The sequence below is a fragment of the Panthera onca genome, chromosome A2 (assembly GCF_046562875.1).
Source record: "Panthera onca isolate mPanOnc1 chromosome A2, mPanOnc1 haplotype 2, whole genome shotgun sequence".
NCBI lineage: Eukaryota > Metazoa > Chordata > Mammalia > Carnivora > Felidae > Panthera > Panthera onca.
Window position 1 is genome coordinate 75,301,928 of NC_138340.1, and position 23,963 is coordinate 75,325,890.

Below are 23,963 nucleotides of genomic sequence, written 5' to 3' on the forward strand. Positions count from 1 at the left end.
CCACGGCAGCTCTAAACCCCGCACTGACTTGGTTTCCCAGTCACCTTTCCTCGGGCTGTGTGCCTCCTGAGGGCAGGGCAAGGCCCAGCTTTCTGGAACACACAACCCAGGGAGGGGTGCACTCTCCGGAAGAGCCCATCCCCCCGCCTCCACGTCAGAGCACCTCCCATCCCGGCTTCCCCATTCCCGCCCCCCGCCCCCCTCCCCCGAGCCTCCTTTTTTTTTTTTTTTTTTTTTTTTTTTTTTTTTTTCTGGAAAGAATCGGGCCCCACTCGGCCTCCCCCAACGCAAACTCCGCCTCGAAAGAACCCCGGAGCCGCCTCGGGGCCCCCGGACTGCCGCTGGGCTCGTTCCCCTCTCCCCTCCCGACCTCCTCTTCCACCGCCGCGGGCACTCTCGGGGCATTTTGACTTCTGGCTTCTTCCCTCGCTTTTTCTCGCCGCCCCGCAGCCGGGCCCCGCGCGTCCCGCCTGCGCGCTGTCGCTTTAAGCCGGTGCCTAGCGCTGCGCCCCTCCCTCACCCCTGCCGGCGCTCCCCGGCTGCTCCTCGCAGCCCCTCCCGCGCCTCCTCCTCCTCCTCCTCCTCCACCTCCCCTCCCGCTCCTCCTCCTGCGCTCCCGCTCGTCCTCGCCGCCGCCGGCCCGCCGCCCGCTCCGCTCCGCTCCTCGCAGCCTCCCGGACCCGCAGCCATGGCCGACATCAAGACGGGCATCTTCGCCAAGAACGTGCAGAAGCGGCTCAACCGCGCGCAGGAAAAGGTCAGAGCGGGCGACGGGCCGCGGGGCAGGTGGCGGGGGCGCGCGGCGGCGAGGGCCGAGCGGGCCGGGGGAGCGGCGGAGGCCGGGGCCGGGGGCGCGGGGATGCCCTGTGCTGCGCCGCGGCGACTGCAGCGAGGCGGCCGCGGGCGGGGAGGCTGGAGCGCCCGGGGCGCGCGGTCCGCCCGAGTCTCCCCGCGCGCTCGCCCCCCGCGCTGCTGGCCGCGGTCGCCGCTCTCCCGGGCGGGCGAGGGCGCGAGCGGTGGCAGGTGCTGCGGCTCGCCCGCGGTCCCCGGAGCCGAGCGCTTCTTCCCGCCCGCGGCGCCCGCTCCCCGCTGGCCCGCTGGCCCGCGGGTCCGGGCGGGAGATTGCGGCAGCAGTCCTCCCTCCGGGGGGTCTCCTGGGGACCCAAGTGCGGCAGAAACGGCTGGTGCAGCGCAGAGGCCACCCCCCAGATCTGTACGGATCGATCGGGCTCATCTCAGAAAACCCATGGCTTTAATACAGTGCTGTCCAGTGAATCCTGGAGTTCAAAATAGAGATGTGGATACACACTTTTCTTTCTCTGTGTTCTTTTTTTTTGGGGGGGGGGTCCTCTCTGTGTGTGCCCTTTTGGACGTCGGTGTCCTTCTCTGGAAGGTCAGAAATACATGTGACCTGAACCTAACAGTTCTTTGCACATTTCTGCACAAAGAGGGCGTTTTATTGCATTAAAAACAAAAAAAAAAAATCCACATTGCACGCTCAGGTTGGGTTCCCTAGTGTTTTACAAGCTCCTCAGCATATTGGCCTCTCAGTAATTTATTTTCCTCTCCCAGAGATGGGCACAGATGAATCCCAGGTTTACACCAAGCGCAGCCCTGTGCAGTTGAGGTATTGTGGCAGGCGCTGGGCTCGCCTGGCTCCCCTGGAGACTGCTTGTCATCAAGACCTTGCCAGCACTGAGGTCTTCATTTGTGTCTCCAGCCAAAGGACATATTGCAGCTTAAGCATCGTACTTGAAAATGAACGCCGGCTAATTGAGCCCCACGGTTTGTGTCAGTGGAACTGTTTTCCCTTTCATGTGGCAGTGTTTTCCGTCCCTGGGATTCTGGGTGTTTAGTGTTTGCCTCTTTTACTGGAAGTCAGATTTGCCGCGTTGCTCAAAATGACCCTGAATTTCCCTCTTCAGACCCTGGCTCAGGCTGCTCTCGGTTCCCACCCACCTGGAGGAACTGAGCGGAAGGGGGCACTGATCCCTTTGCCTGTCCCCAGGACCGGAGGCTGTGTGGCTGCCACAGGCCCCTCCCTCCACACACGCACACTCCCAGTGCAGTAAGAGGATTGTATTTCTTTTAATATCTACCCAAGCTCATCCTCAACTAACGAGAACCTCCTCCAGCCGCTCCTTTGGCAGCTGCATTAGCAGGGCTTCTTGGCCTCTACCAGTCCCTGGTTAGTTACTTGTCCAGAAAGTAGCTAAGGATCTGCTGGGATCCCAGCCAGGTTTTGTCATCGTTTTTCCATGCTTCACTTTACCCACTTGTAGGTATTCCTCCCCGCTCTCCACTTCCAGCTAATTACTTGAATCCTTGGTCTGAAGCTTTTTACAGAGTCCACTTTCCATCTGTGAAAGAATTTAGTGGTATAGTCTGCCTTTTCACATTTTACATTATTTCTTAATCTGGGTCACCAGCTGTTAATATGCTAAAAATAAATGAAAAGGTATCGTAATCTGTCTTACAGAGTGTGCAAGCCCTTGTGAATTGTTGAAAACTCACTTTGTCGTTATTAAGGTCAAGTGTGTATTATGACTGCAGTTCTGGATGGTGGTTACATGGGAGGGGAGGTCTAAGGGAGGCTTGTATAGGGCTTCAGCTATCCTGTTTTCTTCCCTGGGTGAAGTTGCTGATGGAAAGTGCCTGCTGTACCAAATGTAGGGCATTAAGACACCAAAAGGCTGAGAGTATGGTTTCCACTGGTGGGTAAGTTCTGTCTCTTTCTTGAGCCTGTGCAGCACTAGGGAAAGGGCAGGTGGGAATCCAGGTGAGGTAGCCCAGCCAAGCCTGAAGAGAAGCTACTGGAGGGTGGAAAACACAGTAAGTGACTGCTGAAGGCATTGGACATTTCCCCCAGAGATGCCTTCCTTTTTTGTTTTTGGACTGTTCCTTTTCTCTGATGCAGACACTCCATCGCAGTGTCTGTATACCACATGTGTTCTTGAGACCTTGGCTTCTTGTTTTTACAACCAAATTTTCCCCAAAGAGAGTCTACTTGCTTAAGTTTCTCATTCTCTGTGCTACACCTAATGGTTGCATGCATTTTGGCTCCAAATGCATGACAGAAGCTACTCCTAGAGGGGTCTTAAGATTTTTTTAAATGAATTTAAAATACATTTTTTAATAAATTTTTTTTAGCGTTTATTTATTATTGAGAGACAGAGAGACACAGAGCATGAGCAGGGGAGGGGCTGAGAGATGGAGAGACACAGAATCTGAAGCAGGCTCCAGGCTCCGAGCTGTCAGCACAGAGCCCGACGCGGGGCTCAAACTCACAAACTGCGAGATCATGACCTGAGCCAAAGTCAGACGCTTAACTGACTGAGCCACCCAGGCGCCCCAAAATACATTTTTTTTAATTGAAGGTCTGTGAAGGTTCAGTGGAGAAAGTGAAATGTATATAAGCGAGAAATAAAACCCCAACAAATTAGGACAGCCATAATTCTACTACCCAGAAATGTCACTATCATTTGATGCATATTCTAGTAGATCTTTTCCCATTTTTACACGTATATATTTACAACAAAACAGGCTCATACTCAAAGTTTTTTAACCTGTTTATTTCATTTAATAATCATGAACATTCTTCAGTATGTACGTATTTTCTGCTAACATTTTAAATGACTAAACAGTATTGGAACTCATGGATTTAAAAAATTTTTTTTAAAGTTTATTTATTTTTGAGAGACAGAGAGAGACAGAGCGCAAGCAGGGGAGGGGCAGAGAGAGAGGGAGACACAGAATCCGAAGCAGGCTCCAGGCTCTGAGCTGTCAGCACAGAGCCTGACACGGGGCTTGAACTCAAGAGCCATGAGATTATGTCCTGAGCTGAAGTCAGACGCTTAATTGACTGAGCCACCCAGGTGCCCCTGGATTTTAATGAATCTTCTATTTTTTGGACATTCAATTTCCAATGTTTCTGTATATGAATACAAATCTGTATATAATTACAAGGGGTAAACTTGTAGGGAAAATGTTTGTGTACACCCTGAAGTTTTTCCTTAGATACATTCCTAGAAGAATGATTGTGTCAAAGGTATGCTGATTTTTATTATAGCTAGATTGCCTTTCCAAATGGTTGTGTCAATTAACATTCTCACCGGTGGTACGAGACGCTTGCCAACACTGGATAATAAAATTTAAAATAATCGATAGCTGTGTCATTGGAAAAAAATGAGTTCCTGTTTGTTTTGTTTGATTATTGAAAACCAAACATTATTTTTTGTATTCCTGTTTGGTTTTTTTTCACTTGTGAATTGTGTTTATTTTTTTGCCTACTTTGTTTAGCATCTGCACCCTGTTCTGTGTAAGGGCAAAAACTATCAATTCTAAAGGTTACAAATATGGTTTCTTCCATTTCTATGTACTTTGTAGTTTTTGATGATTTTCTTCTGCCATAGAGAACATTTATGTTTATGTTGTGTTTACGTTTTATGTATAACTACTTAAATCTCTCCATTGATTTTGTATGGCTTCTCTCTTGGGTATTGAATTAATCAGGGTCCTGGCTTTTGTAAAAAGTGGAAAACACCGATCAAACTGGTTTAAGGAAAAAGGGAAATATAATTACTAAAAATAAAAATATGGCTCTTGCACATACAAATCTAAATGGGATTTTAACATATAAATGTATATTAAGCTATAACTGTTCTTATACATATACATATATGTAAATATATGCATATGTGTGTGTATTACATTTTTTAACTCATTGGATTCTATGTGGTCGGTGTTATTTCTGCCCCCATTTTATTAAAAAAAGTTTTTTTAAACGTTTATTTATTTTTGAGAGAGAGAGCCTGTGGGGGAAGGGCAGAGAGAGAGAGGGGATCCAAAGCAGGCTCCATGCTGACAACAGCAAGCCTGATGGGGGGTTCCAGCTCAGGAACCACGAGATCAAGACCTGGGCTGAAATCAGTGCTCAGCCTACTGAGCTACCCAGGTGCCCCTCTGTCCTCATTTTAAATATGAGGAAGGGGGCGCCTGGGTTGGTCAGTCGGTTAAGCATCCGACTTCAGCTCAGGGCATGATCTTACAGTTCCTGGGTTTGAGCCCCTTGTGGGGCTCTGTACAGATAGTTCAGGGCATGGAGCCTGCTTCGGATTCTGTGTCTCCCCCTCTGTCTCTGCTCCTCCCTCTCTTGTGTGTGCATGCGCGCACGCTCTCTCTCTTTCTAAAATATAAAAATAAACATTAAAAGAAATGAAGAAGAGGTTAAGTGACACGCCAAGGTCACACAATTAGTAAGTAGTAAAGGCGAAGTTTGAACCCAGGCAGTCAAGTGATTTTCCATTTTGTGTTACTGCCTCTTATAATTAATGAAAAAGGCAGGGGTAGACAAACTTCAGACCTACCGGAACCAGGGGTTCAACCACAGGCATCAGGGCTCACATGCCTTCTTCCCATCTCTCCTCTTGCTGTTCATTCTGGCAGCTCCATTCTTTTTTATAAAGTTTTTTTTAATGTTTATATATTTTTGAGACAGAGACAGAGTGTGTTTGGGGGAGGGGCAGAGAGAGAGGGAGACACAGAATCCGAAGCAGGCTTCAGGCTTTGAGCTGTCAGCACAGAGCCTGATGCTGGGCTCGAACTCGTCAACCACGAGATCATGACCTGAGTCGGACACTCAACTGACTGAGCCACCCAGGCGCTCCCCCCACCTTTATTTATTTATTTATTTACTTATTTTTGAGACACAGAGAGACAGAGTGATGACAGCCCATTTTTGGGCAAGTTCTGTCTTGGTGGCAGGGTGGCCGTCAGCAGCTCTAGATAAGAGCATGCTTTTCCTTCAACATTTATATAGAACTCAGTATAGCTCTCATTGGCCCAAATTGGGCCTTGTGCTTCTTCCTGGGAGGAAAGAAATCTCTCTGGCCAAGGACCAGGACCATAGGTTGGATTGGGGCTGAGTCACAGACTACTACTGATGCTGGGTTGGAGAAGGCCCCCACCCCAGACCATATGGAGTGCTGTAGAGAAGGAAGGAAAATCAGAGTATAGATGGGGGACTGAATGCTACACTGGCAAAATAAAAGGTATCCACTGAGGCATACTTGTTTGTCCCATGTTTATATAAATAGTCATGTATTTTGTAATTTATAATTTAATATTTGCCAAAAAAATTTCCTACCAAATTAATGTATGCAGTTTAAAAAATCAAATATAATATAATAAAATAATATAAAACATTTATTTTGAAAAGTAGCAGGCCTCTGTCCCCTACTCTCAGCCTCATCTTGTTTCCCCAGAGGTAGCTATGACTAGCCCCAACATCTCTGTAAAATATGCTTGTATAAAATAACTACTTCTTGATCTATCGTTTAATATTTGGTGAATATAGGTAAAGATTTAGCTGTCTTACCTTCATCTCTATTTCCACATCCTTCAGTCATGTATTATGGCACAAACTGTTGATTGCTGAGGATTATCTTTTAAAAAATTATAAAGTATAATTTTTATTGAATAAAATATACAAATCTTAAGTATTCCACTTGGGGGATTTTTATGTATATGGATATCTGCATAGTTAGCACCCAGGTCAAGTTATAGAACATTTTTATCCTGCCAGATACCCATCATCCCTCATGTTTCTCCTATTCTTTATCTGTTTAAATTCCTTTATTTTAAATTCCTTTACTGTCATTTCCCTGATAAGCATTTTTACATGTTCTTATTGGTAACTTTGATAGCTTCTTTTGTGAGGTGTCTGTTAAAGTCTTTTGGCTATGCTTTTATTTGGGTGGCTTGTCATTTTATTATTGATTTGAGGAACTTATTTATATATTCAGGATATGAATCTTGTCAAGTAGACATTTCACAAGTGTTTTCTTGAGGAAAGTGGTTTGCCTTTTTCTTTCTTAATGGTGCCCTTGGATAAACTGAAGTTTTAAATTTTTATGAAGTTGTATCTGAGGATTAAGTTTTTCATTCAGCTTTTTGTTTTCTCTGGAGTTAATAATTGCTTTTGTTTTATTTGCTTATTTTCCTACGAACTATTTAGAATTATTTCTTCTTACTTCATCAGGTCTGTCATTGCCCATCAATATTATTGTCAAAGGCTCAGTATATAAGATAATGTAATTGTTCTGTTTTCCCCAACTGAAGGACCCCTCTATACCCCCTTTTGGGGCCTCTGCCCTTTTGCTGTAATCTGGGCTGATTTTCTTTCTAGGCCTGCTTGCTGTAAATCTGTCATCCTCTGTCTTTACTTGCCAGTGTTGGGGTTAAGAAGGGCTTGAAGGCTCATCTATTCTATATCCCAGGCTTTCAAATAGTCCCCTATTATCAGGGTTGTGCTTGATATTCAACTGTATATAGTACTTAGTTGCACTGGGTTTTCAACTTGAGTGTATTTGTGTGTGTAACTGTGCAAGGAGAATTGGCTGCTTTTTCATTGCTTGCTGTGTACAGGCACTTTTTTTTTGGTTTGTTTTGCCTTTCTCTGCTTTGCTGAGTTGTTTCCATTCTTCCATCCTCCTTTCTGCTTCTCTAAAATGTATTAAACTCTCTGATCTACTATGATGCCTCCCCTGTTTTTGTCATTGTATGTTCATACCTTCTTTATGCCTGTACTATCTTATACCTGTACTATTTTATTTAGGTTTTGGGAGGAGATGGAAATAAACACAGTCAATCCGTCTGTTTTTCCATAAGCCTTTCTACTTAAATATTTAATCCCTTTGAGATCTATTTTTTTGTCCATCTTCTTCCTTCTGTGAAATCCAATGACACTTATTTGGTCTTAGCATCCTTGACTTCTGTGCAATATTTAAATTGGTGGACAATTGTAAACATTTTTATACATTAGATATATTTTAACATGATTCTTGTGAGCAGGGAAACTTTTGGTATGTTATAATATGAAACTTTTTAGGCATTGTTTTTGTTTCTTTCTGTTTTATTAAGGGAGTTACTTATTTAAATTCTTACTTTTTAAATTCTCAGGAAGTGTCCAGTTTGATATTCTTTGGGCTAGTTTATCTGCCCCAAGTGAAAATTACGTGACAGTCTTAGGTGTAATGTTTTTCATGTATTGTATTTTCCAACTAAGTTGAAGGTACTTGAGGACAAGGGCCACATGTCTTGTGAATGGTACGTGTTCAGTGATGATGCATTGATTTGACTTTTGTGTTCTTGCTTGTTCATACTGCACCCCTGTAAAGCTTCCTTCCTCATTATTCTTTCTCTGTCTTTTGTGAAATTATCATAAAGGTTTCACTGTGCATCCCTGTCATTTTCTCTGTGATTTTGTGAAGGTAGTATATGAAATAAATTATTCTTACAGGTTCTGTACATGGTAAGGACTCCAAACAATATTAGATGGAACTGAGCTAACTTGTCATTTTTATAAGTCAAACAGCCAAATATTGGTACAGTCATGTGGTTCAGTCCAATATTGATTGTGTGATATGGCAAGAAAAACAATGTCATTTCTTCCCATATACCTAATTATATGACATTTTTTTAAAATTACTGCCTTGCTGATGCCCACAGATTTGTTCTCAAAGAGAAACATGTGGATGATGTTTCTGTGTGCATGTGCTTTTGTGTGTGTATGTGTGTGTGTATGTGTATGTTAGATGTAAATACAATAGAAGGAAGACCTTGCTCTGTCCAGAAGATTCCTTTTTTTTTTTTTTTAATTTGAGAGAGAGAGACAGAGAGCACACAGTGGGGAAGAGGGGCAGAGGGAGAGAAAGAAACAATCTCAAACCAGCTCCACACTCAGTGCAGAGCCTGATGTGGGGCTGGATCCCATGGCCTTGGGATCATGACCTGAACTGAAATCAAGGGTCAGATACCCAACTGACTGAGCCACCCAGGAGCCCCCAGGAGATTCTATCCATGGGGCCTGTTGCTAGAAGTGTGGATTTTATGACCACATTTGTATCTGAAGACACTTTGGAGCCTGCATCTCTGTGGCAATCCAGGGTTTCCTCTTTCAAGGTCATCTGAAGCTTTCTTGTTGCCTGCTTCTACATTGTGCAAACTTATGCCTTCCCTGCCACTAAGATAATTTTCTCTGTGTATATTAAAAACAGCCAAATTTAAAGTAACACAAGGATACTCGTGACACAGTAAGGCTTTCATCTTTCTTTTTCTTTTTCTTTTAACAGACACTCAAATACCCACACATCCTTTTTTCTCCAGGAATCAATACAATAGGGAATCAAAACTATAGGATCTCTGATTTTAACATTAGTAAAAGTTACCTTTCTCCTTTACAGGATAGCATATTGTGTGTGTGGCATGTATATGCGTGAGATTCCTAAGTCATACTTTAGAAGCCAACTTGTCTATGGACTGATACAACTTAAAATACCTGAAATACTTATGTAAGTGATATGGCCTACTTTATTTGGGGTATAAAACGAGGTCCCATTTCTTTGAATATTCACATTAAATGATTTCAACATCTCATCTAATGTATCATAAGAATCTCTGACTGCTCTCTGGGGTTCTGTCTTGTGATAAATTCAGCAACCCTAGGGGGGAAGTTCCCTGTCTCTAAAGGAGTCAGTCAGTGGTTTTTACTATGGCCCTATGGAAAATGGTCCTAAAAGGGTATCCAGCATTCAGATGTCATTCTTGTCCCCTGGATGAGCATTGTAGTGATCAAGGAGCACAGCACCCCCACTAACAGTTCCCACAGTAATGGTAGGGGCAGGAAGCCTTTCTTTCTAGATTATTTCCCACTGTGGTCACTCTGTGCTGCAGCATGCCTGAGCCCCACGTGTATGATCCATGGGCGTATCATTTCCAAATACACCTGCACATGTATACCCATAGCTGCCCTGCTCCAAGATTTCCCATGATGCCAGGGTTCCTAAGTTCGGAGATTTGATGTTATCAAACACTGATTATCCATTCCATTCCATTCCACTGCAGTCTGTTCCATTTCTAATAAAATGCTTGTGGGATCATACTGAATTCATCTCAAGACTACACTTTGAAAATACTACCCTAGAGGCCCTCCAGCATCTTTTCCTGTATGTTGACTTTCTTTTGGGTCACTTCAGTCCATTCAGGGATGGGTGGATGGGTGTGAGTGCGTGTGTGTGTGTGTGTGTGTGTGTGTGTGTGTGTGTATGTATCTATGATTAGGTTTCAAACAAAAAATACTGTAATGCACTCTGGGAGGGCTTGAGTAGGGAAGAGAGAGTATTTAAAAAATAATTTGTTCTTGTGGCTTTTTAAAGTCTGAGAATTTCAACTCTGCTGTTCAAACACAATTTTTTTAGTGATTTCGAGGGGCCATCTCAGTAGATTCTGAGGAAATAAGGGCCTGTGGGCTTCCGTGAAAGGGCTATTACATGTAAAGATCTCTTGTGTTACAGATACAATTTTCTAGAGAGTCTCAATAATGGCTAAGATTTACATAATGAAAGTACCATCATCACAGAGTTAAAGAATTTACCCATGAAAAAATATAATAAGACTATATACATAGCATTATGCGAAATTAAAGTGATAGTAATCACAGTTGCTTGAGAACACATCCACGGGGCCAACTTTTAATATAGAAATGCTGAAACTTCATTCTTATTGATTCAAAATCTAAATTTAAGTGTAGTACTTCAGTAGATGCATTTCCTGAATACATATTGAGTGAATCCCTTATTAGGAATGATGCTGGATAAAGCCATGGGTAAGATCTTAGTTTTGAAATATTTGCTATGCTACAGCCATATATCAATTTTGATTGCCCTGAAACAACTTAGAACAGATGTACCAAACCCAGAAAACCACCAAGTTGATCATTTCACCTTATTGTCATACAGTTATTTAGCTGAAAGTTTAGTTCCTACATGGAAAGAACCTGAATATATCTATGCCATATAGTTTTTTGTATCTTAAAAGTGCCTATAATAATTTCTTAGAGGTGCTTGGGTGTCCCAATTAGTTAAGCACCTGATTCTTAATTTTGGCTCGGGTTACGATCTCACAGTCATGAGATTGAGCCCCTCGTCGGGCTCTGTGCTGAGCCCGGAGCCCGCTTGGGATTCTTTCTCTCCCCATCTTTTTCTGCTCCTCCCCTCGTGTGCGCAGGCCCTCTCTCTCTCTCAAAATAAAGAAACATTTTAAAAAAGAATTTAATAAAATACACATGGGCCCATACATAAGTGCACTCTTGTTATGGCACGTAATACTGAGTAAAGGATGCTAAACTTACTCTAAAAGTGATATATTCTACTGTGAAGTCAATCTGATAGAATTCATTCATTCACGTAGTCATTTATTAAGACTCTAATGCGTGAAAGACCCTTGGTAGCTACTTACAATATAGCAGTCAACAAAGCCATTCTGGTTGACCATATCGACCAGCAGGAGTTGGTAGAGAGGTAAACCTTAAAAAAAAAATGTTGGGGCGCCTGGATGGCGCAGTCGGTTAAGCGTCCGACTTCAGCCAGGTCACGATCTCGCGGTCCGTGAGTTCGAGCCCCGCGTCAGGCTCTGGGCTGATGGCTCGGAGCCTGGAGCCTGTTTCCGATTCTGTGTCTCCCTCTCTCTCTGCCCCTCCCCCGTTCATGCTCTGTCTCTCTCTGTCCCAAAAATAAATAAAAAACGTTGAAAAAAAAAATTAAAAAAAAAAAATGTTTATTTTTTTTATTTTGAGAGGGAGAGAGAGAGAGCGCATCAGAGAGGGAGAGAGAGAATCCCAAGCAGGCTCTGCACTGTCAGCACAGAGCCCAACATGGGGCTCCATTTCACGAACTGTGAGATCATGACTTGAGCCGAAATCAAGAGTCAGACGCTTAACCAACTGGGCAACCTAGGTGCCCTAAGAGATGAACTTTTGGGCATAATAATAACTACATGGTTATTAATGAAAGATCATAATTAAATATTCTGTGAGGAGAAAACAAGTTTTTTTATGTAAGTGGGTAACTCCGCTGGAGTGAGAGGATTGGACACACCTACGTGAAGAAGGTAGATGTTAAGCTAGGATCTAAAGGATGAGTTGTGTTATTAGGCAAGAGGAATGGGGTGATGGTTTAGTGATTGTAGGAGTCAGGATGAATTCCATAGAAATACAGAGTAAGAGTTGTGGAATATAGAAGTCAGAATCAACTGTTTACACTGGCCTCATAAAGGATCCCCTTCTACCATATCCACGCTTAGTGGGGCAAAGTGGACCCTAACCAGGATGGTCCTACTGTAATACTAATCCCCCTGTTGTGTGATCAGATTTTTACTCTGACCTGTTGAAGGGTTCTTGTGGGGCTGAGTTCCTCCTTGACACAGAGGCGGGACACTGGTTCAGAGCCAGCTTGCCCTCTGAATTATACATACATACATACGTAGATCATACATAGTCATCCAAAGATGCTTTTGTACAATGGCAGTAAACTCCCAGCCCGGTCTTCTTTCATGGATTTGTAGGGTCTCTTACCTCAAGCCGTCAGAAATTTCAAATAAAAATGAAAGCCCTGAAATGTCACACACCGACAAAGATTAGTTTGTCTTTTAAACAAAGGGTTTGATTGCATTTGGATACCAAGCATTTGATGAGAGAGAGGGAGACACAGAGAGAGAGAGAGAGAGAGAGAGAGAGAGAGAGAGAGAGGACAGAGGGAACACGCATGGTTAAGGCTGGCACCAAGTTGACTTAATTATGTTGTAGGCATTGACTTGATTATTTCACAGGCAGTGGTCTGGAATTTAAGAATAATCTGTTTGGGGTGATTTGCAGCTTGGAAATAATCAAATTTGGAAGAGAATCTTTTGCAGCAGACTTTCTCTTCCTCTACCTAATAATGGTGGCTAACGGTTGATTAGTCCAGATAGTCCAAGCCTTGGAAGGATCTCCCATTTTGTGGTAGCACAGCCTAGAGCTGTGTGATACCTTTCATATATCCAACAATTCCTCAATATTTGAGACATCTGTTATAAGAAAACTTGCCTCTTAAAGCTATGTATTTCTTTAGTAAAATATTAATTTCTTGCCTCCTCTCTGTTCAGTGGGCTCTTCTCTGTGTCTCTAGGACATGATATACAAACACTGCCCTCATCCTTTTAGGAAATGCCTGTGGCTGTGGGGACCACTAGCATTCTGAAGCAGTGGGTTAGGACAGGAAAGGCTTTCCTGGAGACTTGCATTGGTCCATAATTGCTCCTGTTTTTTTAAGGCATTTTCTAAAGTTTATTTATTTTGAGAGAGCGAGCGAGCGAGTGCACATGCAGGTGCTCAAGCTGGAAAGGGGAAGAGAGAGAGAGGGAGAGAGAGAATCCCTAGCAGGCTCCATGCTGTCAGCACAGAGCCCGACGCGGGGCTTGATCCCACGAACCGTGAGATCATGACCCGAGCTGAAATGAAGAGTCAGACCCAGCCAACTAAGCCACTCAGGCGCCCCCAGAATTGCTCCTGTTACATATAGAAAATGAATCTGAAATCAAGTACCTCTATTCCAGTGTTTTCTTCAAGTGTCACCAGGAATATTTGCAGAAGAGGTGAGTTAAAATTCAGATTCCTGGGTCTAGTTACAAACTTAGCAGAATCTCTTAAGTAAGACATGCATTTTTAATAACTTCCTCTGGTAATTCAAAGGCTCAGTGAAGTTTGCAAAACACATTGCTTTAGGGAAAGGACTTTGGTTGAGAATTTGTGGTGATATATGATCTCCTGGGTCCACTTTGGGGTTATAATATGGTGAGTAAGCCTTCTACTTCTTCACGACTTATAAATTTATCTCCAGTGTAGTGAAGAGAGAGAGGTGAAGCGCAGAACCCTTATGGAATGCTTGAAAAATACCCTTATGTTTAAAATAGCTTACTTAAATTTCAAAGAGATCAGTCACTTTGAAATATTGGAAGTGTTTCATCAAGGGACAGATGTCTTCCTTGTTAGGGATGTTGTATAGCATAGAAGGCTGGATCTGTGTCATCTGATTCTGTAAAAAAAACTATAATTTTAGAGTGATGCTACTTAATGCATCAATCACAAAAAGAAATGCCTCAAAAAACTGCAGCATATTTTTGGTAGGTGATAGAGGAGATGGGGTGAGTTTGAAAGATTTATTTATAATTACACTGAGTTTGTCTGTTTTATCATGGAAGTTATAGTAATGAGATTGCTTAAGTGCCTAGTGGAGAGTGTGGTCAAAACTCAGAGGATAATTTTAGTCTCCTGTGGGAGAAACCCTATTTGCTAGGAAGTAGACCATTCAATGTCAAGTTAGATTTTGAAAAATATTTTTTTAAGGATTTATGTGTCTGTATTCTTTGAGGGGGAGAAGGGCAGAGAGAGAGAGATTGAGAATTCCAAGCAGGCTCTGTGCTGCCAGCACAGAGCCCAATGTGGGCTCAAACTCAGGAAGCCAAGACCTGAGAGAGCTGAAACAGAGTTGGATGTTTTACCAACTGAGCCCCCAGGCGCCCCATGTCTATATTCCTAATGTATATTGTTTTATAGGTTTTTTCTGTGATGGTTTATCTCGTTTTAGTATCTGAGTAATAATGGTTTCAAAGAATGAATTGGGAAGTGGCCCCTCTCCTATTTTTGGAAGAGTTTATGAAGGATTGGTGTTAATTCTTTTAATATTTGTAGAAATCACCATTGAAGCCATCTAGGCTTCATTTTGTTTTATTTGTGGGAAGTTTTTTGATTGCTGATAAATTCTCTTTATTTGTCTTAGGTCTATGCAGATTTTCTATTTCTTTCTGAGTCAGTTTTGGTAGTTCGTGTCTTTCTAGGAATTTTCCATTTCAATTAGTTTGTGTATCTACCTTATTGACATACAGTTGTTCATCGTGTTCTTATATATCATAGTATTACTTTTAATTTTTGTAAGACTGGTTGCAAATGTCATCTGTTTCATTGCTAGTTTTACTAATTTCAGTCTTCTCTCTTTGTTTCGTGGCCAGTCTACCTAAAGGCTTGTCAATTTTGTTAATCGCTCCAAAGAACCAACTTTTGGTTCCACTGATTTTCTCTGTTGTTTTTCTGTTCTCTGTTCCATTTACTTCCACTCAATCTTTATTCTTTCCTTTCTGCTATTTGCTTTGGGTTTTGTTTGTGTTTAGTTTAACGTGGAAGGTTAGATAACTGATTTCACATCTTTTTAATACAGGTGCTTATAGCTCTAAATTTCTCATTAAGAAATTTAGCTGCATTCCATAAGTGTTGCTATGTTGTTTTCATTTATCTCAAAGTATATCTAATTTCCTTTATTATTTTCTTTGATATGTTGGTTATTTAGGAGTATGTTGTTTTATTTCCTTATTTGTTAATTTTCTAAATTTCCCTTGTTAGTAGTTACTAATTTCATTCAGTTGTAGTTGGATAACATACTTTATGTGATTTCAGTCCTTTTAAATTTGTGAGGGTGGGATTTGGATGAAGATGGTCAAAGGTACAAACTTCCAATTATAAGGTAAATAAGTTACAGGATGTAATGTACAGCTTGATGACCATAGTTACAATACCATATTGTATATTGAACATTGCTGAAAAGGTAGATCTTAAAAGTTCTCATTATAAGAAAAAAATTTGTAACTGTGAGATGATGGATGTTAACTAAACTTAGTGTGGTCATCATTTCACACTATATACATGTATTCAAATCATGAAATTGCACACCTTTCTTATACAGTGTTACGTATCTAATTGCGTCTCAGTAAAACTGGAAAAATAAATTTATGGAGGCTTGTTTTATAGTGTAACATGTTGTCTATCCTGGAGGATGGTCCATATCCACTTGAGAATAATTATAGTCTGCTGTTGTTAAATAAAGTTTTCTATAGATGTGTGTTAGGACTTCTTGGTTTATAGTGGTGTTCAGATCATTGATTTCCTTATTGGTTTTCTGTCTAGTTGTTCTATCCAGTATTGAAACTAAGGTATTGGAATCTTCAACTATTATTTTTGAATTCTCTGTTCTCTTCAGTTCTACCAGTTTTAGCTTCATATATTTTGGTACATTTTCATTAGGTGCATAAGTGTTTCTATTTATTGTATCTTCTTCACAAATTGACCTTTTGTCATTATAAAATGGCCTGCTTTGTATTTAGTAACGTTTTTTTCCTTAAAGTCTATTTTGTCTGATATAGACACTTTAGCTCTCTTTTGGTTACTCTTTGCATGGTATATCTTTTTCATTCTTATACTTTCAACCTATTTGTGTCTTAGAATCTAAATTGTGTCTCTTGCAGACATTAGGTAGTTTCGTATTTTTTATCCATCTGCTGATCTCTGCCTTTTAATTGTAGTGTTTCGTTTATTTACATTTAATATAACTACTGATAAAGTAAGATTTATGTCTACCATTGATATTTTATTTATTTTTGTTTCTCAGTTCTTCCTCACTGCCTTTTTTTGTGTTAAATGGGTATTTTATAGAATGCCATTTAAAAGTTTCTTAAGGTTTATTTATTTATTTGAGAGAATGAGGAAGCAGAGGAGGGGCAGAGAGAGAGAGAGAGCAAGGGAGAGAGAGAATCCCAGGCAGACTTCACACTGTCAGCACAGAACCTGATGCAGGGCTTGAACTCATGAACCACGAGATCATGATTTAAGCTGAAACCGAGTCAGATGCTTAACCGACTGAGCCACCCAGGTGCCCCTATAGCATGCCATTTTAATTCCCTTGTTTCTTTTATGATTATTTTTAATACTAACTTAATTTTAATAGTATATAAAATTTTGCTCCTGTGTAGCTCAATTTCTTCTCCCCTTTTACGTGCTTGATTCTCAAATTACATATGTACATATTGTATATCCATCAACAAGATTTGTTATTGCTGTCTTATGCAATTGTCTTTTAAATCAGATAGAATAAAACAATGAGTTACAAACAAAAAATATGTTTATACTGTATTTTACATTTACCTATGAAAGTTACTGCCTATTTCAAAATATTTCTCATGAAATCGACTCTACTAAGTAATCATTGGATTATTTCCCCATGCTGAAGACTAAAGCAAGATCAGGTAGGAGATATCTAGTGTGTAGCACATTTATTAAATATAACTATAGTTAAAAACAAAGTAATGTAAAAAATTAGCCTTTAGCTTTATTGTAAATAAGTCTATACCTACATTTTCTTATAGATCACTGAGAAAATGTTTCAGACTCCTCTTAATAGTTTTATTGTTCTGTAGTTAGGAGCTAGTAAGTATTACATAAGACTTAACAAAATATGCACAACGTTCTGTGTTTTGTTTTGTTTTTTCTTCTGGGTCCTTGTAGCTTTTATCAGATTCTTAGAAAGAACCTTAAAATGCTTAAACATCAGCGGGTCTAAAGTATTAAGGGATTCTTTTGCTTAAACATTTCCCTAAAATTCTTGAAGAGCAGGAAGAATGAAGTCATCGGTGGATGCTAGAACTACTGGCATACAGGCACCCAGTATGGTTTATTGTGGTTTTGATCATAGTCCTTGCCCCTCGAAGACTCAGATTATCTCGGTCCCGCAGGATTAGTCCAGGTGTTAGAATGGCTAGCATCAAAAAGACAAGATGCAAAAAGTGTTGGAGAAGATGGGGTGAAAAGGGAACTTTTGTGCACTGTTGGTGGGAATGTAAGTTGGTGCAACCACTGTGAAAAACAGTATGTGAAAAACTTTCTGGGGTTTCTCAGAAAGTTAAAAACAGAACTACCAAATTGTCCAGCATTTTCACTACTTTGTATTTCTTCAAAGAAAATGAAAATATGGATTTGAAAAGATATGTGCACCCCTGTACTTACTGCAGGATTATATATAATAGTGAGGGTATGGGAGCAACCTAAGAGTCCAATGATAGATGAATTGATAAAAAAGATGTGAGGGGCGCCTGGGTCAGTCAGTTAAGCACCCAATTTCGGCTCAGGTCATGATCTCATGGCTCGGGAGTTCAAGCCCCGCTTTGGGCTCTGTGCTGACAGCTCAGAGCCTGGGGCCTGCTTCGGATTCTGTGTCTCCCTCTCTCTCTACCCCTTCCCCACTCACGCTCTGTCTCTCTGTATCTCTCAAAAATAAATAAATGTTAAAAAATTTTGAAAAAAAATGCGATATATATCATGGAATATTACTCGGCCGTGGAAATGGAATGAAATGTTGTCATTCGGGGCAACATGGATGGACCTAGAGGGTATTATGCTAAGTGAAATAAGTCAGAGGAAGATAAATACCGTATGACTTCACTTGCATGTGGGATCTAAGAAACTAAACAAATGAACAAACAAAGAATGAAAAGCCCAGATACAGACTCATACATACAGAGAACAAATTGATGGTTGCCAGAGGAGAGTGGGTAAGGGGATGGGTGAAGTCTTTTATAACTCCCAGGTATAAAATATATAAATAAATATTTTATAATTTCCAGTTATAAAATATGTAAAGAATGGGGATGAAAAGTACGACATGGGGAATATAGTCAGCATATGGTCATAATTTTATATGGTGACAGGTGGTATAGATCACTTGTTTTGGTGATCCCTATGTAATGTATAGAAGGTGTCTAATCACTGTGCTGTACATCTGAAACTGATACAACATTGTATGTCAGTTACACTTCAGTAATCGTAAAAAAGTAAACACAACAATATGCTAAAAAAAAAAAGATTAGTCCAGTTATTGTGATTGTTTCAACATGAATTTGTGGCACATGCCCTCCATGACTCCAGGTTCCTTATCACACGCTTTTAAAATAATTATTTTGAGGGGTACCTGGATGACTCATTGGGTTAAGCATCTGCCTCTTGATTTCGGCTCTGGTCATGATCTCCCACTTCATGGGATTGAGCCCCATGTCAGGCTCTGTGCTGATAGTGTGGAGCCCTCTTGGGATTCTCTCTCTTCCTTTCTCTCTGCCCCTCCCCCGCTTGCACTCTCTCAAAAATAAATAAACATTTAAAAATTGTAAAAAAATAATTATTTTGATCTATTATTTAAGGGGTAATAAAGATTCTTAATCTAGCCTTCACATCACTGTAGCCTACATTTTTCCAGTTGTCCACCGACAGAAACTAGAGTTCTGTGTATAGAGGTGGCCCAGGTAAACGAAGAGGGATTCTCTGGAGACGACCAGGGAGAAATCTACACTGATCCTCAAAGTGCCCTTGATGAAACCCTTTAGAGCATGGTTATAGAGCAACCTCTTTGGGGTTACATAGTAATGCTGTTGACTTCCCTATCATCACTGAAGACCCTGCTTCCTCAAGTTGAAATAGAGACTGTCAGTATGTAAGTTTGTGTGTGTGGGCGTGTGTGGTTTTTGAGGGAAACTTTCAGAGTAAAGTATGGCCCGCATGTATTAAGGTGCAAAAATCTTAGGTGTGCAGCTTGGTAAAATTTTACATATATCTGTAACATGCAATGTGTGTTTCTGCCATGCAGGTGAAGTAAAGAGCATTTTTAGAACCCAGTAGGCTCCTTCATGCCCCTTCCAAAGTAATACTTCTCTTCTGCTCACTTCCTCCTACTACCAGGGAGCCATTATTCTCATTCTGCTCTCGTACGTTAGTTTCACCTGGTCTTTATATTCATATAAATGGAATCATACTGTATGTACTGTTTTGAGTCTTCCTTGTTTCACTCATCACGGTATATATAAGATTCATCCATGTTGCAGTGCGTAGGAGTTCATTTATTTTATTCATGAATAGCATTACATGGCACAGTATCCCACAACGTATACATCCTCCAGTTGACGGCCATTTGATTTGTTTCTAGTATTTGGCTATTCAGTGTAAATCTGCCACGCACATTCTTTTACGTATCTTTTGGTGGTCAAAACCACCGATTTCTCTTGGGTTAATATCTGGGAGTGGAATTACTGATTCATCAGCATTATTTAGCTTTAGGAGATACTGCCAAATCGTTTTCCAAAGTAGAATACCAAACTTGCACCCCCATCAGCAATTGTGAGAGTTTAGAAAGGCTGTATCTGCAAATGGTAAGTTTGGTGTTGCAGACCGAATTGTGTTTGTTCTCTGCTGTATCCGCGTAGGACTCCTGTTGCTTAATGAAAAAAATGATTTGTTTATACATAGTCTTGGAAACATTTCTCTCTCAAGGACCTTGTCAATGTATTGTGTTTAAGTTGGGTGGTGGTGGGGCGGTCACCATTCTTTTTTTAAATGTTTATTTTTGAGAGAGAGAGAGAGAGAGGGAGAGAGCAGGGGAGGGGCAGAGAGAGAGGGAGACACAGAATCTGAAGCAGGCTCCAGGCTCCAAGCTGTCAGCACAGAGCCCGACACGGGGCTCGAACCCACAGACCGTGAGATCAAGACCTGAGCTGAAGTCAGACGCTTAACCCACTGAGCCACCCGGGTGCCCCGGTCATTTTTAACTCACAGTACAGTTCACACGTGCAGAGGAAATGTACAGATGCTGTCTGTGTAGTTAGGGGGTGGGGCAGGAGATGGTGGCGTAAATTGTGTCATGGTGGCAGGGGTTCGCTGGGACGCTATATTCTGCCTCCTGTCCTCTGGGAACAGTGTCTCTGGCCCACAAGTGGCTTTCTCTGCAGGTGTCTGTGGTTTGATGACTTATCACCTGCATCCCTGGGCTCAAGCAGGGCCCAGCGGCATGCTTTGACTGACTCACCTCATCTTGGTTTCTCTTGGCGGTGTGTATGTTCCTTTCCCATCTGGCTGGCCTGATGTTGGGCTCTGATCCCCAGCTCTTGCTACAGAGCCACGTGGTCACTGCCACAGCAACCAGCCTTTCTTCCAATCCGGCGGCTTTCCTGCCCGGACTTCCAAGGAACTGTGCGTTTACCACGTGAGTATCAAGGGCAGCTCGGGGAGTTTAAACTTCGGGGTCTGTTTCACCTGGTTGCATGGTATAGCTGGAGTGACGTAGCTGTGCCCTAGGCTGGTGAGAAGGGCAAGCTGAGAAGTGATCTTTGTAGAGTGCCCAGTGGGGTGTGAGGGCCAAAGCTCTCCTTTGCCCTTGACATTATCCCCACTCCAAAGGGAAGAGGGGAAAATTGGGATGCAGTTTTCTCCCATCGCTTATTCTCTTCTCCGTGGAGGGGAAGGCTTTCCTCTTCCTTCTTTTATATCCTCGTGCCACAGAGCTTGCCCCGCTGTCATGGTGAAGGAGGCATTTGATTCCTTGGGAGCAAGGACTCTTACCATCCTGGCTTTGTTTGCCTCTTTAGCATTTGTGATAGACTAAAGAGAGAAATGAAGGATTATGGAAAATTTGCACTCAAGGCATTTTGCATCTGTGCTCATCTGGTTTGCATTAAGGATTGGGTGATTTCATATTCAGAGAGAAATTACGTGTCCAGGGTGTCCAGGGGCTGACGAGAGGGAGTAGGGGACTCACTGTTTAATGGATGTGGGGTTTCTTTTGGGGATGGTGAAAAGTTCTGGAAATGGATAGGGGTAGTGGTCACACAACACTGGGATTGGACTTGATACCACTGACTTGTGCACTTAAGAAATGGTTAAAATGGTGAATTTTATGTTCCGTATCATTACAGTAGAAACCACTAAACAAGCAGAAACTGAATTGGGTATTTTCTGTTAGGCAGCATTACGGGCAATTTACATACATTAACTCGGTTAAGCCTCATAGTATACCTGTGCAGTAGGTGGTATTACTATCCCTAGTTTACAGATGAGGAGCCTAGAGCCCAGAAAGGAGAAGCCTGAGCGGTTTGCTTGAGGTCACTTAGTGAAATACGGGTTTGGGCCTTGATCTGGGAAATTTGGTTCCAGAGAGCCCACATCTTCTGAAATGACTAAAAACTTTGCAGAGGCCGTGTTCTTTTCATCAGTTCATTGAAGTTCTTCTGCAGTGTCGAGTTGAGAACTCCAGTAGTCGCCCAAAGTGGGGGAAAAGTTGTATGTGGCCTGGTACCTGAAACGGTCTCTTTTCCTTACAAGTCATTCGTTGCTTTATGCATCATCATATTTAATCCCTGGGATCTCTCGGTTGCCTTCTTTGTAACTTTCGGATTTTATATACTAGGTTTTCTTAAACTGGGGAAGACCTATGTGACAGTCACCTGTTTTTGGTTAGGTGGTAGTTTTATCCAAGCAGCTCAAATTACTTTAATAGCCGTGATGCCCAGAATCTCGGGGAACCTTGAAGGAGGCACCGGTAATTTGGAGTCTTTGTGCCTCGAAAGGTGGGTTTGGAAGAGTCATAAGGAATCCTTGAATATCTAAATTCATTTCATTTCTTACAAGATGAACATCCTATAGAATCTTTACCGCTCACGGTCAAGTTGAGCACCAGGAGGAGCGGGAGAAGAAGTGCCACTGAGTGTGGCCTCACATATAGGGAAAGAGAGAGCCGACCATAGATGTGTGTCATCTACCAGACCGACAAAGGGCAGGTTTCTACAAAGGGCACATTTTTCCTAAGTCATCAGTGAACTTGCGGGTGTTCTAGGTCTGCTTCTTAGAAACGTGCATATGCTAGGAATGTGAGTTCCTCTTAAGTTCAGCTCCCTTGAATCACTCCATTTTCATCCTTCCAGGTGTTTTTCTAGAGCCTTCCAACTCCATAAATTCTGTATGACCTATCACAGAAGCTCTTTATTGTTGTGTAACGGTTCCTATTCTTTGTCCCTGTGTGTGGCAGGCTGCCTCTAGTATCCCTTCTTCCTTTCCCGATTGGTAACACAACCCTAATTTTTGCTGCACATAGGGCTATCCACCTAAAGATAGCATTTCCCAACCTCATTTGCAGCTCCACATGGCCAACTCAACTCCCTGTGAGCTGACCCTGATCAGAGGGAGGTGGGCCGAAGGCACACAAATAGAACTTCTACATCTTGGTCTTAAGGGTGGAGGCTTGTGTTTTGTTGCCCGCTCTCCTTCCCCACTGTGAATGGGGATGGCAGGGTGGGAGGTGGAGCTGAGACCTTACACTATTCAATGAACATCGTGCCAGCTCACCTGTTGAGTGTGGCAGGAAAGTGAGGTGGGAGGAGCCTGGGTCCACCTCACTGTGGAATAACCAGAGCAGTCTGGGTTACTCTAGGACAGCTGCCTGACAGAGCAAGAGAACTCTGTCTCTACAGTAGCCACTATGCAAAACCTCCATCGTAAGGTTGAGTTCGAACCATTTGAGGTTGCCATCTTTTGGTGTGTGAATCAAAAATTGTCCAATACCATCACTTTCCTGCAGTTCAGCTGAAGAATACACATGCATTTAATCATTTTTTTTCCGTTTGATTTTGCACCTGTTGTCTGAGGATGCGTACTGGGAAGGGCGAGAGTGCTTTAGGGAGGGTGCTAGCATGACTCAGACAAGGTGGAGAGATACTGTCAGTTCAGAACAAGAGACAGTGAGCAGGTGCTTGGTTACTGAGAAATTATCCAGATTCTGTCTGCTGAGAAGATTGATCTCCGTCGTTAAGACCTCCCTGGAGTCATCACAAGATGTTTTTATTCTAATTGGTTGGAAGGCAGCTACCTCAGTGGCCAGGTACATCCATGGACAGCTTTGAGGTTTGACCCCTGGGTGGTATTTTCATTAGAATCACGATGATGCTAAAGGTCCATCTGTACTGGGTCCAGTGCCAGTGGTAGTTGCTGATGATGCTATCAAGGGGCTATTTTCAGGTAGCCATGATACCTTAGAAAGGGTGTCTTTGGTAAAAAATGTGTTGCTAGAACTGCAGAATGATTTGCTAAGATTTGGAAGCAGTCCAGGATAGTGGGGAGAGATTTTGGCGTTAGTAGGTATGGGTTCGAATGCCTACCTCTCACTTCCCAGCTCTGTAGTCTTGGGGCGAGTCTTTTGGAACCTACCTTTCCACTTCAGAAAACGCCAAATAATGATGCAGATTTTTCAGGCTGCAGTTAGAATCTGACTTAACATTTTATTGTATTTTTTAAAGCTTATTTATTTATTTTGAGAGAGAGAGACAAACAGACAGTAGGGGGAGGTGGGGAGAGACAGAGAGAGGGGTAGAGAATCCCAGGCTCCATGCTGTCAGTGCAGAGCCCGACATGGGGCTTGATCTCATGAACTGTGAAATCATGACCTGAGCCCGAATCA

General features: G+C 42.1%; 1 protein-coding gene across 4 annotated transcripts in view; it reads left to right on the forward strand.

Annotated features, from left to right (window-relative positions):
- The first annotated feature begins 280 nt into the window (after positions 1-280).
- Positions 281-23,963, forward strand: part of AMPH (amphiphysin) — a 247,856-nt gene continuing 224,173 nt past the window's right edge. Inside the window, exon 1 of one of the 4 annotated variants that reach the window (XM_060632223.3) lies at positions 281-757. In XM_060632223.3, coding sequence (XP_060488206.1) covers positions 689-757 — 69 coding nt within the window. In that variant the 5' untranslated portion in view covers positions 281-688. The remainder of the gene's footprint in view (positions 758-23,963) is intronic. The other 3 variants (XM_060632222.3, XM_060632226.3, XM_060632225.3) reach the window with 3 other exon arrangements.